Source organism: Sander vitreus, chromosome 18 (assembly GCF_031162955.1).
Source record: "Sander vitreus isolate 19-12246 chromosome 18, sanVit1, whole genome shotgun sequence".
NCBI lineage: Eukaryota > Metazoa > Chordata > Actinopteri > Perciformes > Percidae > Sander > Sander vitreus.
Genome location: NC_135872.1, coordinates 1,995,328 through 2,011,775, shown reverse-complemented (window position 1 = coordinate 2,011,775; position 16,448 = coordinate 1,995,328). Strand labels below are relative to the sequence as shown.

At 41.5% G+C, this 16,448-nt stretch overlaps 1 protein-coding gene across 1 annotated transcript; it reads right to left on the bottom strand.

Annotated features, from left to right (window-relative positions):
• Positions 1–437: 437 nt before the first annotated feature.
• On the bottom strand, positions 438–13,453 carry txlnba (taxilin beta a). The gene is made up of 10 exons (XM_078275156.1): positions 13,253–13,453; positions 12,234–12,306; positions 10,389–10,474; positions 10,108–10,278; positions 9,245–9,439; positions 7,381–7,500; positions 6,053–6,127; positions 2,763–2,855; positions 2,450–2,545; positions 438–1,409 (listed from the first exon to the last, which is right to left on the bottom strand). Exons 1-10 carry the CDS (start codon positions 13,451–13,453, stop codon positions 438–440), a joined length of 2,082 nt encoding a protein of 693 aa, XP_078131282.1.
• Positions 13,454–16,448: the final 2,995 nt, after the last annotated feature.

Genomic DNA, 16,448 nt, shown 5'->3' with positions numbered 1-16,448 from the left:
CAAAAATCACTTTATTTGAGTCACTGTGATTTATTTTAGTTTAAAAGAGACACCAACCAATGGCTTTGTTTTGGCATTCTGCTTTACATCACTTTCACTCTGTATGGCCCTTTTGATAACACTAAAGACTTTTTTATTAATTTAGTTAGGCCTTTCGTTCCATTGCCCAGGTCAAACTAAATGTTTATTTAGACATTCAAACTGTAAAATACAGTCAGTTTATTTGTCTGTCCTCATCTGGTTACATTGAATCTTGGGATAAGTGACAGTGACAACACTGTCTGGCTGCACCAGTTGGGACAAACAAAAGAAAGGTGTAGAGGCACAGTTGGATTTCATCTACGCACACACACACCTACCCTTAATAACACCACACACACACACACACACACACACACACACACACACACACATACTCCTTCTGCACATCCTCAGCTTTAGCTAGCATTCTTTCCGTTCTTCTTCTTCTTCTTCTTTGGTGTTTGCTTTTTGGAGGACTCAGCATTGGAGGAGGCAGTTGCTTTAGGTGTGTCATTGGAGGGTGGAGCTGACTCTGACTTGGTAAGTGCTTCCTTTGGTTCTTTCACTGGTTCAGTCTGGACCTTCTCGTCTTCCACTGGGACCACTGGGTTGACCTCAGCGGCCTTGACCAAGAGCTCAGCCTCTGCCGCTTCTGGTTTTGGGTTTGTTGGTGGATCGATTTTGACTTTCTCAGGCTCAGATGTCGGTGCCGGTTCAGGAGGTTGCTGCTGGATCACCTTATCTGGTTTCACCTCTTTCTCCTCGACCTGGGTTCGAACTTTTACAGCTTCTGGTTTTGTCTCTGTTGGTATCATATCAGAAGTGTTCTCCACAGGTGTTGACATCGCTGGCTTTGAAACCTCCTCAACTTTATCCGGCTGTGGGAGAACTGATTCTGCTGCCTCTGATTTGACATCTGCCACCTGCTGAGGGACTGAAACCGCTTCCTCTTTAACCTGAGCTTTGGTCTTGAACTGGGCAAACGCAGAAGACATCAAGTCTTCTTCAGTGTCTACATCATCATTGTCCTCTTCGTCATTGTCGCACGGTTTGGCCAACAGGGCGTCTGCAATCTCCTGCAGCTTGGCCTGCTCCTCCTTTAGACGGGACATGCCCTCCGTTAGGACCGGGTCTTCCTTCTGTAGCTCCTGAAGCTCTTTGAGCTCCACAGAGGTCAGCATGGTAGTTTTGTCAGGATCCTCTGGGGTGAGGATTTCATCAACTTTAGAACTGCCGAAGACCTTTGATGGGATGTTGGAGTTAGTCTGACGGATTTCCTTGATCTTGTCATAGAGGATTGCCCTCTCGCTCTGTAGGGCATTACACAACCTCTCCAGCTTCTGAATCTTCAGGACGAACACGTCATACTCCTTCATCTTCATGGTTCTCTGGAACAGATGGAGAGATAAAGAAAATGAGATGCAAAGAAAGTGATATATATATATATATAAATATATATAATATATATATATATATATATATATATATATATATATATATATATATAAAGGTTAATAGCTCAGCTGCAAACTATCTGCATGTTATCAGATTATGATCATTTTGTGGGATGCCTGGCTGGGTTCATTTAAGAAGACTGTTCTCCCCAAAAAATGCTCCCATAAGTCATTTGTTCAAGCAGCAGTTACAATGCATATTTACATTTACAGTGGCGGTGCCCACTAGTAGTCTCCCATAATTATTACGGGAGCAAAGGGGGAAGTAGGTGACGAAGTAAAAGACAAGTTCCTTGTAAGAAGGTAAGTTGGGTCAAACAAACACAGCACTTTAACCCCGGGGTTCACGTCCAAGTAACGTAACAAATGATTTTAACCCAAGCACAATCTTTTTCTAAATTTGACCAAGTCGTTTTGGTGCCTAAACCAAACTAAAGTGCCACCATTTCCCAACGTTAACTGGGTGTTTGAAACAGAGACCATTACATTCTCTGATTTAGATATGAGTAGCTCAGTCTGTAGGGAGTTGGGTTGGGTCGCTGGTTCAAGTGCCCATACGGACTAAAGTTTGGTGGTGGACTGATAGCTGGAGAGGTGCTAGTTCACCTCCTGGACACTGCCAAGGTGCTCTTGAGCAAGGCACCGAACCCCCAACTGCTCAGGGCGCCGTTCCATGGGCAGCTCCCTCACTCTGACATCTCTCCGTTAGTATATGTATAGGTACTGAGCATGTGTGTGTGTAATTCAGGCCTGTGTGTAATGTGTGTAATAACATCAGAGTGAAAACATTTAATTTCCCCTTGCAGGATTAATAAAGTATACATTATTTTTATAAAACATTCCTGTGGTTCGTATTAGAGGGTAGGAATAAACAACATAAACAACCTATGTCATTGTATGGTTTGGAGGACTTGTTGCTATCAAGACTTAACAAACCCCCCAAAGGGTCAACAGTGGGAACATCATCTACATACCTCCTCCATCATATCAGTCAGAGCCTTGTTGCAGTTCTCAAACCTTGTCTTCCACAGATTTGACTCTTTGTCCATTTTCTTCATCTTTTCTGACATCTAAAAAGGGGAACAGTTTAAAACCAAAGGGCTGCAGTGATGTCTAAAAACAAAATCTGACTAATGTGAGCTGTAGGTACTATAAACATGGACACACTTCTTATTGGTGGATTCCTCAAAATATACAGTAAAGACAAAGTGATAACATTGATAACCACCACTTAGATCCAACAGCCTCATTCCCACCAACCAGGTTAACATGGTATTCACCACCTACATTATCCATCTCTTTCTTGAAGCGGACATAGATTTCGTTGCTTTTTGCCAGTGTCGCCTGAAATTCATCAAACTTCTCACCGTAGAGTTTCAGCTGTGGACAGAAGGAAAGACAAAAGAGTCAGACCTGAAGCACAGACAGAAATTAACATAGTATTAAAATCAGGTTGGTTTCTGGCTAAACATCAACCCCTCACATGGATTTCAGTTTGCTGCTTCAGGTTTAACATTCTTGTTTTCTCAAGTTATGTTTAATATGGAACAAACTTCGGCTATTACTTATTGTACAAACATACAGAGACAAAGACATTATTCCGAACAGACAGCACAGTAAAGGCGTAACGTAATGTATGTTTAAAGAACCAGAACCTAATTTCTGCTCTAAACCCTTGGAAAGGTGGATAATGACTATGCCTCTAAGGGATGAATCACAAATTGTATGAGTCATTAATTATGAGACGTACAAGCTGCTGGAGGCCATTAATCATTCACACTTGCACATTTTCACTTCCGTCATTAAACCTAAGGGACCTAATATTCACTTCAAACTCAGCAGTTGTTACAAAAATGAACTTTGAAAATATTTACAGGATGAATTGGAAGACACCTGCTTGATGGTTTGTTAAGCAATATTCAGTCCTGAGAGAGAAATCAACCTGCTGACATGTAGGTTAAACCTGGCTGCAGCTCAAACCTTTATCTACTTTATCTATTCATTCAGAAACACTTTCGACCAGTTTACATTCTTTATGTAGCTGGAAAGGTACTTAAACACCTCTAAGACCAAAGAGATGGTGGTAGACTTCCGCAGGAAGAGGACTGACCTTGCCCCGGTTTACATCAATGGGGAATGGAGAGGGTTAAGGACTTCAAATTCCTGGGGACACACATCCCACAGGACTATCACCTGGGTGGTTGCCCAGGTGATGTCCTGTGGGATGTGTGTGAAGAAAGCCCTTGTGAAGAAAGCACAGCAGCGGCTGTACTTTCTCAAGTCACTCAACAAAATCAACCTCCCCCAGAAGCTGCTTTTATCTGTACTGTTCTGTCCAAAGTAACATCTCGCACGACATTCTGGTGTGGTTTAGCAGTTGCACCACTGCTGACAAAAAGGCCCTGGATAGAGTCAGGAAATCAGCACAAAACACACTTCACACAGAGCTCCCTCACTCCACACCAGATGCCTGCAGCGGGCAAAAAACATAATTAAAGACTGTTCCCACCCAGGTCACAACCTCTTCACTCTGCTGCCATCTGGCTCTTTCCAGGGTCGCACTTCCAGACTTTTGAATAGTATTTATCCAAGTGCCATAAAACACCTGAACTCATGACCCATATGGACTGCACTGCACTTTATGTCTTATTTTAGCTACTTATCAATTCTTATAATGTATTTATTTATTACTGTATTCATATTGCTTAGGTCTCTTTTTATTATGTCTTAATTCATGTTTTACTATGTTGTCAAATCTTGTCCTTTTTTTTGTGACTTGGGTCTAATTTGAGTCAGGTTTAAAGCTAACCTAATCCCTCTTATATTAACAATGTCCATTGTCTGTAAATCAAGAATATTTGGCTTAAAATAAAATACAAATTTGAGAATTCAATGCTTAGTTTCTGTCCTTTTGTTTTTGAAAATAGAGATAAAGAGTTATTTTCTTTGGTAGAAAGCACTTCCAATGAAAACTGTTCTGTGAAAGACACAATGCTGTTGGATCTTTCAGATACAGTTTACACAAACACATTTCCATTCACCTCCATTGTATTGAGGGAGATGCAAACATCTCAGACAGGTATTTCACAACCAGAATAAATATATAGATAATTCATTAAGATAACCTTTAAACTTTTAAATATGGGCGTTTAAGGAGGAAAAGATCGTAACTGTCAAATAACTTAATTGTTAATTGGTATCAATCAATAACCATATCAGACCCTGCAGATAGTCTTTCTTACTGTGTGTAAAGAGTTTACAAAACAAATTGAATCTTTATACATTTCTTGGTTTATAAAGCATCATCCCAGTGTTTTATAACTTCATGTTGGAACATTTATAGAAAATAGTTTATCAGTTAAAGGTCCTATGTCATGCTGCTTTTTGGATGCTTTTATATAGACCTTAGTGGTCCCCTAATACTGTATCTGAAGTCTCTTTTATATAGACCTTAGTGGTCCCCTAATACTGTATCTGAAGTCTCTTTTATATAGACCTTAGTGGTCCCCTAATACTGTATCTGAAGTCTCTTTTATATAGACCTTAGTGGTCCCCTAATACTGTATCTGAAGTCTCTTTTATATAGACCTTAGTGGTCCCCTAATACTGTATCTGAAAGTCTCTTTTATATAGACCTTAGTGGTCCCCCTAATACTGTATCTGAAGTCTCTTTTATATAGACCTTAGTGGTCCCCTAATACTGTATCTGAAGTCTCTTTTATATAGACCTTAGTGGTCCCCTAATACTGTATCTGAAGTCTCTTTTATATAGGCCTTAGTGGTCCCCTAATACTGTATCTGAAGTCTCTTTTATATAGGCCTTAGTGGTCCCCTAATACTGTATCTGAAGTCTATATATAATAAGAAACTTTCTAAACGTTTTGTAAAAGATCAGAGGGGATGGGCCTGTGTTGTATTACCAGACTACACGTTTTACAATTAAATATTTAAACATTTCTGGGTTTTTAAAGGGTCATCCCAGTGTTTATTAGATTATTAGATGTATATCTTTGATTGAACTTCTAAACAGTGTTTAGAACTTACTGTTGGAAAATGTACAGAAAACAGTTTTTTCAGTTAATCAACTTCATGAAATATGTCCAAAAATAACAATAATAAGAAACCTTTCTAAACATTTTGTAAAAGATCAGAGGGTATGAACCTGTGCTGTATTACCAAACTATTAGTTAATTAATATTAATAAACTATTAATATTTAGACATTTATGTGGTTTTTAAAATATTGAAATAATAATAATAATAATTGAAAATATGTAAAAATAAACATGCCTCCTGCGTTGTATTTCATGACCTCATTATTCTTAAGTTCTGGCTACAGTGCTGTCTTTCTGTACTCTTGGTAACATTCATCTCATCCCTACGTCTTCCCCCAGGTATGTGCTACCGGCTACCTGTCCTCGTTGTCAGCATGTTAGTCTGGTCAGTGAATATTCACCTGTGCCTGCATCATTGTCCCCTGTTCTCTGAGTGTCTGAGTCTGCAGTTTCCACTCAGCGGCCTGAACCAGTAACTGGTTAGAAGAGGAGAGACGGAGACACATTACAGACATTTCTTTACCTTCTTCTTCATGGCCAGCTCCTGCTCCTTCATAGCGAAGCATTTCTTTGTTTTGTCAATAGCCTCCCTAAGCAACTAACAGAGACAATACACAGTCAATCTGTGAATATATTTAACATGTGTACAAAATATTGGTAACACTTTATAATAACCATCATTAATGAATGGTAAATTAATAGTTCATTCAGCTTTTAAATGGACTGAAGTTTAAAATATATATTATCCACTTACAATGTATTAGTGATAGTTATTTTAGTGTTACCAAAATAATTATGAATGTTAATACACTTTAAAATCATGCCTCTAATTCTTAAAGAGTCACAATTACTAGCACATTCATGAAATACAATAACGATGAATATCAAATGACTTTAAAGGCTCTGAGACACCAACCAAACAGGCGTTTGGCAGAAAAGGCATTCGGACTGATCAGTCGGCTCCCTTCTCCCCGAGAGAACATACTGAAGCGACGCTCACTTGAGCATAAATTCTTCACGTGTGCGAGACGTAATACGTCTCCATAACAGCAGGTGGCGCTAATCTGTATTGTCGCCCAAAAAATGAAAACCGGAAATGACAGAACATCTCTCTAGACCTAGTCAACACAGAGCACGTTGTCGTCAGTCATTGTTGTCATCAGAGAGTGTTGATAGTAGTCAAGAAGGATCGTTGTTGTCATTACTCGCTGAACAGAAGAAAATACGATGGCTAGTAATAAAAAGATACTGGCGTTGTCAGCTCGTGCACTGATTCGCTAGTCAAGGGCTAGCACTCCACCAATCAGATTGGTCCGACGGACGACGGCACGGAACACACCGAACAGACTCGATCACCGACCTCGCCAGACTGTCTGACGGACGATAATTGGGTTGGTGTGTCAGGGCCTTAAGTGGCAGTAGCAAAACATACAAAAAAATGATATAATACCCTAATGATAATAATCTATGTGAATGATTTTGAATAACTGCTACATTAAAGCAGTAATGGCACACAACGGCGTGCCTGTGTAACAACTGTACAACCATGACTACATTTTTCAACAACACTACAAGTAAAGAGTGGATGATAATGGTGTGCATGTTAATGTATTGGAAACTGCCTCACACTGTAAATATGACAGTTCTGATGAAAGAACATGTATAAAAAGGCTGAGGATATAATCTGAAATATAACAACTAACAACATACTAGTCTATCCCTTTCATAAGATCTTTCATATGCTTTTTTCAAAATAAACCTTTTTTGTCATTGTGTATGTGAGTGTATGACCCCGTGCATCTTTATTTATCAACAAACAGACAACTATGGGATACAATAACATCCACTTACATATTCCTTCTCCCTCTTGTGTTTTTCCTCGGCTTCGGTCAGCAGAGCGTTGGCCTGTTTCAGTTTAGCTTCAGTCAGTTTTTGCTGCAGCTCGCGATGCTTGTTGATCTTCTCCAAACTCTACAGAAAGAGGAAAAAGACCGCCTTTAACTGAGAGAATCCGGATCTGAAACACTTTCTTTATCAACAATTTTCTCATTAATTGATTAATTGTTTAGCCTAGAAATCTAGATGCATCCTAGCGGCAGCAAATGTAATTAGCAGCCAGGGTCGTCTAGCAACTCTCCATTGGCTTGCGAGCTGGAAAAACCAAACTCTGGTCAGGCCAATCACATTGTGTATAGAGTCTGTGGGCGGGGCTTAACTTAATGACAGCAGAGTTGCAACAATTCCACGTGAATTCCCTGCTACTTGAAAACAAAGAAGATGGCTGCTACTGCTGGCGAAGAGTCTTTGGAATCGGCTTTAACCGAGACTCTGGAAGACTTGGAGTTCAGCTTTTCTTTGAGAAAAGAACAAAGAACGGCACTGAAGTCATTCTTAAAAAAGGAAGATGTGTTCGGAGTTTAATGTTTAATCTATCCACTAGCTTGGCTCTGACTATGTCACCTTCTTCTTTGCTCTGGTTGGTTGTAGTGCTATCCTATTGCGTGCAGAGGGAATTTGAAAGACAACCGTTTATCCCGCCCCTCGGATTGAGCCCAGCCAATGGTGAGTTCCCAGACCCAACATCTGGATGTGGGTCTGGGTTTGGTCCCTAAAATAATCACAGCCTTGTACAACTTTACAACCAGAAATAAGGGAACTAGGGCATTCAGAGGGTGTTTGCCTTTCTTAGGAATATGGACAATAAGGGAGTTTCCAGGACAGAAGTGCTAGCCATTAAAAAAATGCAGTTCTTGCAGATATCTCCAAATGTCAAATGTCTTTAATACCAAATCACAACATGGATCCTTCTATGGTGTTGTACAAGTGGTATTTTGGAGGGATTATTTTTACCTTTTTTGTCAATTTGAGTGGTAAAAAAGGGTTAAATGTTGCACCAAATCTGTGGATATCAAAGATATCAACCCCAGAAGTGCTGCAGCAACTTATGTGTGAGCATGGGAATGGGCATCATAAAATGTTCTCAGACCTTTCATAATTTATTTAATGAATTTCTGATTTATGACTAGAAATTGAGCGTCCAGCGTCAGTTCTGGCAGGCCAAGTAGTCAAGACACTGCTAACTGCTATTGGCCAACAACACGGTTGCATCAGCTGATCTGCATCAGCTGAGCTGCATCAGCTGGTCAACTCCCCTCACTGCTAAATGGCTATACTCAAACAGGGCGCCCTACTTAAAGCCGCTTTAGTGTGTTCCTAACTGCTTGCTGCTCACATCTATGCAACCCACCTCGTCCCCAGCTCCACCTTGTCTTGTATAACTTGGTATACGCTTCTATGTCATCGTTACCGCTCTGTTCATATGGGGGAATAGTTTAGCTCTCCCAGTACTAAACTGTGTGAGCGTCCCCTAATGCTGCTGCTGCCCCCTGACTCTCTGCTTTTTCATGGTGCTCATGAAAGGTCAGAGGACTCCTCTGAACAGAGCTGTACCGCCACATTTAATTCGTAATTTATTCAATAACATTTCCTAAAGCATTTTTAATTGTCTGTGTTGGTCTTGACTTTAATGGACCTGACAGAACTGACACCGAGTGTCAATTAATCTTCAGGTACCAAGCTTTCAGATGGTGTTGAAAACGTCTATTTGGCATCTTCTGCTGACCTCTTATCTGCCCCTAAACATCCCCTCTAAAGAAGGCGGTGTATGACTTCTTACGATCTACGAAGAATGAATAGTTGACCTTTGACCCCTCACCTCCTCCCTCATCTCGCACTGGCTCATGAGACTCTCTAATTTGTCGGTCAGGCTGCTATTTTCATGGCACAGTTTGTCGTTTCGGGAGCTGTGCTGCTCGATCTGCGCCTGGATTTCTGTCAGCGTCCTCTGGAAGTGGTTGGTCATCTCCGTCCTCTTCTCCTCGTCCTCCCTGCTGCGCTGAAGGGTCTCCTCCTGGAGGGGCGAGGGGAACAGAGATATAGGGAGGCTTTTGCTTTCATATTTCAGTATTAGTATTTTAAGACTGGTATTACATTTGTTTTTAGCTGAACATAATATTCAGGTTTTCTATCCTAAGATAAATTAGCATATTGTATTTAAACCAGATACGACTTTTTAAGGAACCATCCTAAGTTCCCCAGCTCAAGCTGTTATTAATATGACACATTTAGGAGACCTTCAAAGGGTTTTATATTCACAGCAATCTTTTTCCCTAGGTCAAATGCTTAATGTATAAGTGAATATGTTGAAATCACCTCTAGCTTACAGCCTACTGATGGTATACTTGTTGAAACCTGCGCCCTCAAATTTGTGGGCAAGACAGTTTTCCTGACGTTAGACACTGATATCTTTACAGTGGCTAAACTGATTCAACCAATAACCTTAAACTGCATATAAATCTCCATCCATCTTCCTTCATTTGCAATTTGTTGCCTGTAATGTTTTGGAGCAACAGAGGGCAGTGCAGGCATTTAAGCAGCATCGAAATGAGGCACCGAAATCTGCGTTGTCATTGGTCTGGTACATACCGGTGGTTTAGGAAGCACTGTGTTTTTGTACCCAACCATACTGCCACCAACAGCTTTCTTTACACATTGTAGTTGCCAGCTGCTCATACATACCCTCAGCACGGTATAGTGTCCCTGCAGCTCTTTGCACAGAGTCTCCAGTTTGCAGCGAGCGGTGATGCTACTACGACTCTCCTCCTGCAGCTGCTGCCGCTCGTCCAGCAGGACGGAGAGCCGCTGCTGCAATACGCACAGCTTCTTCTCATCACCCCGCCGCAGGGCTGCCTGGACACACAACAATAAGAGGTCTGAAGAGTTAGTGCACAGAGAAGAAAGAAGACTTTTAGAAAACTGTGGTGAAAAGTCTCCACATATGGAAATAAAACCCTTCTCACCACTTCGGCGTACTTCCTAACCACATCTTCCAGTTTCTGCTCTTGAGAAGAGAGCTTGTTCAGACTCTTCAAGATGAGACAGACCTCTGCAGAGACAAAGACAAACACAAGACATTACTTTTCTTAAAGGTCCTATGACATGCTGCTTTTGGATGCTTTTATATAGGCCTTAGTGGTACCCTAATACTGTATCTGAAGTCTCTTTTATGTAGGCCTTAGTGGTCCTCTATTACTGTATCTGAAGTCTCTTTTATATAGTCCTTAGTGGTCCCCTAATACTGTATCTGAAGTCTCTTTTATATAGGCCTTAGTGGTCCCCTAATACTGTATCTGGAGTCTCTTTTATATAGGCCTTAGTGGTCCCCTAATACTGTATCTGAAGTCTCTTTTATATAGACCTTAGTGGTCTCCTAATACTGTATTTGAAGTCTCTTTTATATAGGCCTTAGTGGTCCCCTAATACTGTATCTGGAGTCTCTTTTATATAGGCCTTAGTGGTCCCCTAATACTGTATCTGAAGTCTCTTTTATATAGACCTTAGTGGTCTCCTAATACTGTATCTGAAATCTCTTTCCCAAAATTCAGTCTTGGTGCAGAATTACAGCCACTAGAGCCAGTCCCACAATGAGCTTTCCTTAGGATGTGCCATTTCTGTGTCTGTAGCTTTAAATGCTATTGAGGAGGAGAGAGGGGGGTGGAGGTGTGGCCTTGACCAACTGCCATGCTTCACTTGTTTTCAAGCCATGATGTCTCTCTCTCTCTCTCTTTCTCATGGGGGGCCAAATTCTCTGGGTGGGCAAAGCAGAGAAAGGGGAGGTAACCTTTCCCCTTATGACATCATAAAGGGAAGATTCCTGATTGGCCCATCTGAGCTTTCATTTTCTCAAAGGCAGAGCAGGATACCCAGGGCTCGGTTTACACCTATCACCATTTCTAGCCACTGGGGGACCATAGGCAGGCTGGGGGAACTCATATTAATGTTAAAAAACCTCATAAAGTGACATTTCCATGCCATGGGACCTTTTAAGACAGTAAAGTAGCGTCTGATTTTATCCCAAACTGTGACCGTTTCACAACGACGCGTTAAAGCCGTGACCGTTACGTTCTCTGCTTTAGATATGAGGACGTGGGTCGTATTTCCTGCCACCTCTAGGTGGTATGCATGTGCAACACTTGGTATCAATGGTATCAAACAGTCAATTGTTTTTGTAACTGGTTTGAAGAGCCCTGAAAAACGCCTGCAACAGCATCAGTTTTACACTAGTCTCTCATTGCCAGATAGTTTAGCTAGCTGTCTGGATTTACCCTGCAGAGATCTGAGGAGCAGTTAAAGGTGCACAATGAGTTCCTGCATGGTTTCAGCGTGATTTCATTTTTGTCTCAAATCTTAGACATCTCTCCTTGATCCGCTAGCTGCCTGCCCCCCTGAATACACCGTGAAAAAGCCCGGTCTCGGGAGACAACACAGGGGTCGTAAACGTCAAACAAACACTAGAGGCACAGGCTGTGCACCAAAATACAACAAACAACGTTCCAGCGAATCACCGACAAGATGGTTGGGGAGGGGGTGGGGGTTAGTGCTCACTGCCCCCCCCCGTTTACGACCCCTGTGTTGTCTCCCGAGACCGGGCTTTTTCACAGTGTATTCAGGGGGCAGGCAGCTAGCGGATCAAGGAGAGATGACGACCATGCAGGAACTCATAGTGCACCTTTAACCATAGTCCTCATGAATCCACCGAAGTTTAGAACGCCAACACAAAGAAAGAGGAAGGTGATGGACATGAACAATCCCATAAATGAAAGGTCGTCGATATAGACTAGTCTTACACCATCGTGCTGCCTCACCTGTCTCAATGGCAACTGGGATGTCATCTTTTGGCTCCTTCTTCATCTTTTCCACCTCCGCCTCCATCAGACTCTGATACATTTCAAACAATACAGAAAACTTTAGTTTAAGCTGCAAATCAACAGAAACTTTAAGTGTTCATTATACTCACCATTGCCGACCCGTCGCGTAACAGTGTGACGTCATGGGAGCGCCGTAACTATTTATACTCGCATGTGGTGGTCGCGACACTAGTTGCAGTCTTCTCCTGAACAGAGGTGGCGCTAATGAGGAAAGGCAATAGACTTTGCTATTTCTATGGACTTAGAAGAAGAGGAAAAAGGTAAACAATGGCAGAACTGGCAGCAGCATTGACGTCAATGTCAACATTGGCTAAGATGATATTGGAGTCAAAGGAGGAGGAAGGACAGCTGCTTTTGAGCCTGCTTGCAAAGAAACGAAGAAAAAGAAGGTGGAATGTTTGTCCTTTGAATAACGGCACACATAAATATGGTGAGTTCAATATCCTCATGAAACAAATGAGGATGATAAACAAAGAGAAGCACTATGAATACGTTGTCTGCACAACGATTGGATGACCTACTTGGTGGGATCAAGCCTTTCATTCACCCTAAAAGGACTCATCTTAACCCAGTAAGTTTACAAGAGAGTTTAAAACCTGGTGCACCAGCAAGATTTACGTCATTTTGACGTCACATCGTCGTGCGACAGGTCGGGAATAGCAGCTGTAAAGAGGCCTTTATATTTCCTCTCATTACTTCCTGCTTTGCAGTCACTCTAGTCCTGGCATCCGGTACCAGTCAGAATACAGTTGCTATTGGCGCACTTGCTCAGAAAGCTTGCCCTCGAACTCTTCCACGCTTCCTGTTTCCGCTTTGTCGCGCGCCTAAAATCCTGGCGCGCCAGCGAGATCTACGTCATTTTGACGTCACATTGTCGTGCGACAGGTCGGGAACGGCGACTGTGAAGAGGCATTTAAAGTTGTGTTAATGTGTTTTTCCGATGCCGCCTAGTTCACCTGTGTGTCCAGGAGGCCGGCTGCAGAGCCGTGGGTGCTGATGATGTCGTGGAGCCGTCTCTTGAACTCCTCCATGGGGTCCGAGTGTTCGGAGGAGCTGCAGGCTGCTGGTGGAGCTGTCACCTCACCGTTGGCGTTTTTAGCTTTCACGTCAGACTGCGAGGGCGCCAACACGTCAGCTGCTTTCACCGACGTCTCCATCCTCGGGGTTCTGTGGTCGATCGACAGAGAGAGAATCAACTATAAAGGTTAATCGATTAGTTGTCAACTAATCAATCAGTTTCATGATGAAAAGGTAAAACTTGTGTGACGTCAGCTTGTTAAATGTGACTGTCTTCTAGTCTCTTCTCTCCTCTGTGACAGGAAACTGAATATCTTTGGGTTGTGGACAGAACGAGACATTTGAGGACATTATTTGGGGCTTTTGGGAAACACTGATCCACATTTTTCACCATTTTCTGACATTTTAGAGACCAAACTACTCATCCATTCATCCAGAGAAGCTTTTTTTGGACATTTTTGTTGCGTTTTCAATGTTTTTGTCGCCTTTTCTGACACGTTTGCTGCTTTTTTTTAATAACGTTTTTGTTGTTTCTTTCAGAGGTTTTGTTGCATTTTTCAAGTTTTTTTTTAGGTTTTTGTCGCTTTTTTCGACATTTGTCGTCTTTTGACATTTTTGTTGCTTATTTTGGAGTGTTTTGTTGTGTTTTTAAAAAACAAAGAGATTTTTCTTGCTGGCGGGTTTTATTGTTAAGTTGTTTTTGTCGCCTTTTTCGAGGATTTTTTGAGGATTTTTTTTTTTTTAATTTGTCGCTTTTATTGAAGTTTTTTCCGACAATCTTTCCGAGGTTTTTGTTGCTTCTTTTTCAATCCATGCACACACGTCCCGGGACCTCCTTAGATAGATAGTAGAGAGCTCAACACCCCCCCCCCCCCGAGATGTTGAACCCAAAGTTACGCCCTTCATCAGCCCTAAAATAAAACAAAATCACATTTATATTCCCGACAGTGTGAAGAGTTAACTGACTAAAAAACACGAAAATAAAGAAAAATCAAGGTAAAACTGGTGTGACATCAGCTTGTTAAATGTGAATATCTTCTAGTTTCTTCTCTCCTCTATGACAGTCAACTGAATATCTTTGAGTTGTGGACAAAACAAGACATTTGAGGACGTTATTTGGGGCTTTTTGGGAAACACTGATCCACATTTTTACCATTTTCTGACATTTTATGTCATGCATTCATTCAGGTAATAATCCACAAATGAATCCACAATGAACAGTTGCTAGTTGCAGCCCTAATATGTCTATTGATTGAAACAGATCTACACAGATACTTTCCAGCATTCAGTGACACATATCTTTATATAACCAGTAAACTCGTTCTGTGTTATCTCATGTAACAAATATCTCTCAGCTAAATCCACATGTTGCTCTCTTAACTTAGACTGTGGGTATGATGTGACAGATCCCAGCGCTCCATCAGCATTACTGTCAGGTTATTAATGGAACATGGATTTATATTTAGGAAGATAATAAGCCTCTAAACTCCTGCAGTGCTTCTCACCTCCCAACAGCTGCTCTGATTGGATGCACACAGATGTATAAGCTCTCCGTCATGTTCAAACAAAGCTACTGTGAGTTTATTAAGCTTACGACCAAAGGTTCAATCCTTCTATTTAACATGTACATGCTGAAAATATGCCTCATTGTGTGTGAATAGAGGTGAATAAATGTATTTGTTTGTGTTGCAGCGAAGTGTCAGTTCTGTTTCATACGTAAAACATTTGGCGGTTCCTTCGATTCTCTCGGCAAGGAAATGATTGGATGTTCCTGAAGTTTCTGCGTCTAAATACTGTCTCTGAAAATCAAAAACCAAGTCAGAAATCTCGGCCATGACACGTTCTGGTAATCCAACGATTGCTTCGAGCATCCAGATGGGAGAAACGTTTTGATTAGTTAAGTCACCATGATAACTGGCTAACAACATAATGTTTAAGATGACCACTTTCTCTGGGTGAAATTACAAAATGTATCCGTCTTTCTCATGCATAGCCAGATCAAAGTATCGAACCACCTGTTAAAAGGCTCGAGAGTACAGAAAATGGCATTTGCTCCAAAAAAACAAAATGTTCTCCACGTTAGGATTGTCCCATCCACTTTTTCAACACTTCCTACTCTTCCTACCATGTTGACAACAGCTTCACATCATGGACTAGGACATTTAATCTTGTTTTTAAATGTGTGTGTCTGTGTGTGTGTGTGTGTGTGTGTGTGTGTGTGTGTGTGTGTGTGTGTGTGTGTGTGTGTTTCCAGTGTTTATCCTCACAGCTCTGTCACAACGTGACGGCTGCCACCGTTATTGTATCTGCTAAGTTAAAATTAGCCATTTAAGCCAACCAGCCCCCACTCTGTGTCACACACACACACACACACACACACACACACACACACACACACACACACACACACACACACACACACTCCAGATCACACCTGTTGTAGTCTCTTCTATTCTTGGAGCGTCCACATATGGTCACACTGCCAAACACACACACACACACACACACACACACACACACACACACACACACACAATCTACATATGAAATATATGCGTGTGTGTGTTTATGTAACTCCACTCTGTTTTCCTGCTTCATGTTAACTACCCCTCTAAAAAACAACCCTGCTGTAATGCCCCTCTAAAGCAAAAACAGGCTCCTCCCGCTGAATAACACGACCAACCACGGCCCCTCCCCCTGAATGTCAAACTGTAAACCATATCGAAATAAACAACTCAAAGATATTCAGTTCACCGTCACAGAAGAGTGATGAAACCAGAAACATATTCACATTCAACAAGCTGCTGCAATCAGAAGTTTTTCCTTTTTCTTTAATAAAAAATGTCTCTGATGCTCCGATATTGATTAATACATTATCATAGTAGTTGACAATTAAACGAGTAATCTTTGCAGCTCCAGAAAAATGCCTTAAATAGCAAAACAGACAACAATAATAGAAATTCCTTCATCACTCAAACATGATGAACATTATAGTGTGACTGAAAGTTTGAAACGCTGAGCTGAGGACAGATTATTTCACTGTGACCTGACAGAGACGTGACGAAGCAGCTTCTTGAGCCCCGGCAGCCATTACAGAGCCCTCCACGTGTCTGTCCCACGTTAGTTAGTAGTAGT

Bases quoted from the DNA above. Each gene is read 5' to 3' on its own strand.
- txlnba (XM_078275156.1), bottom strand. From the start codon at position 13,453: ATGGAGACGTCGGTGAAAGCAGCTGACGTGTTGGCGCCCTCGCAGTCT. The intron at 2,546-2,762 runs GTAGGTGGTGAA...TCCCCTTTTTAG, and splicing joins TCAAGAAAGAGATGGATAAT to ATGTCAGAAAAGATGAAGAA. The intron at 1,410-2,449 runs GTATGTAGATGA...CATCTGTTCCAG, and splicing joins TGACTGATATGATGGAGGAG to AGAACCATGAAGATGAAGGA.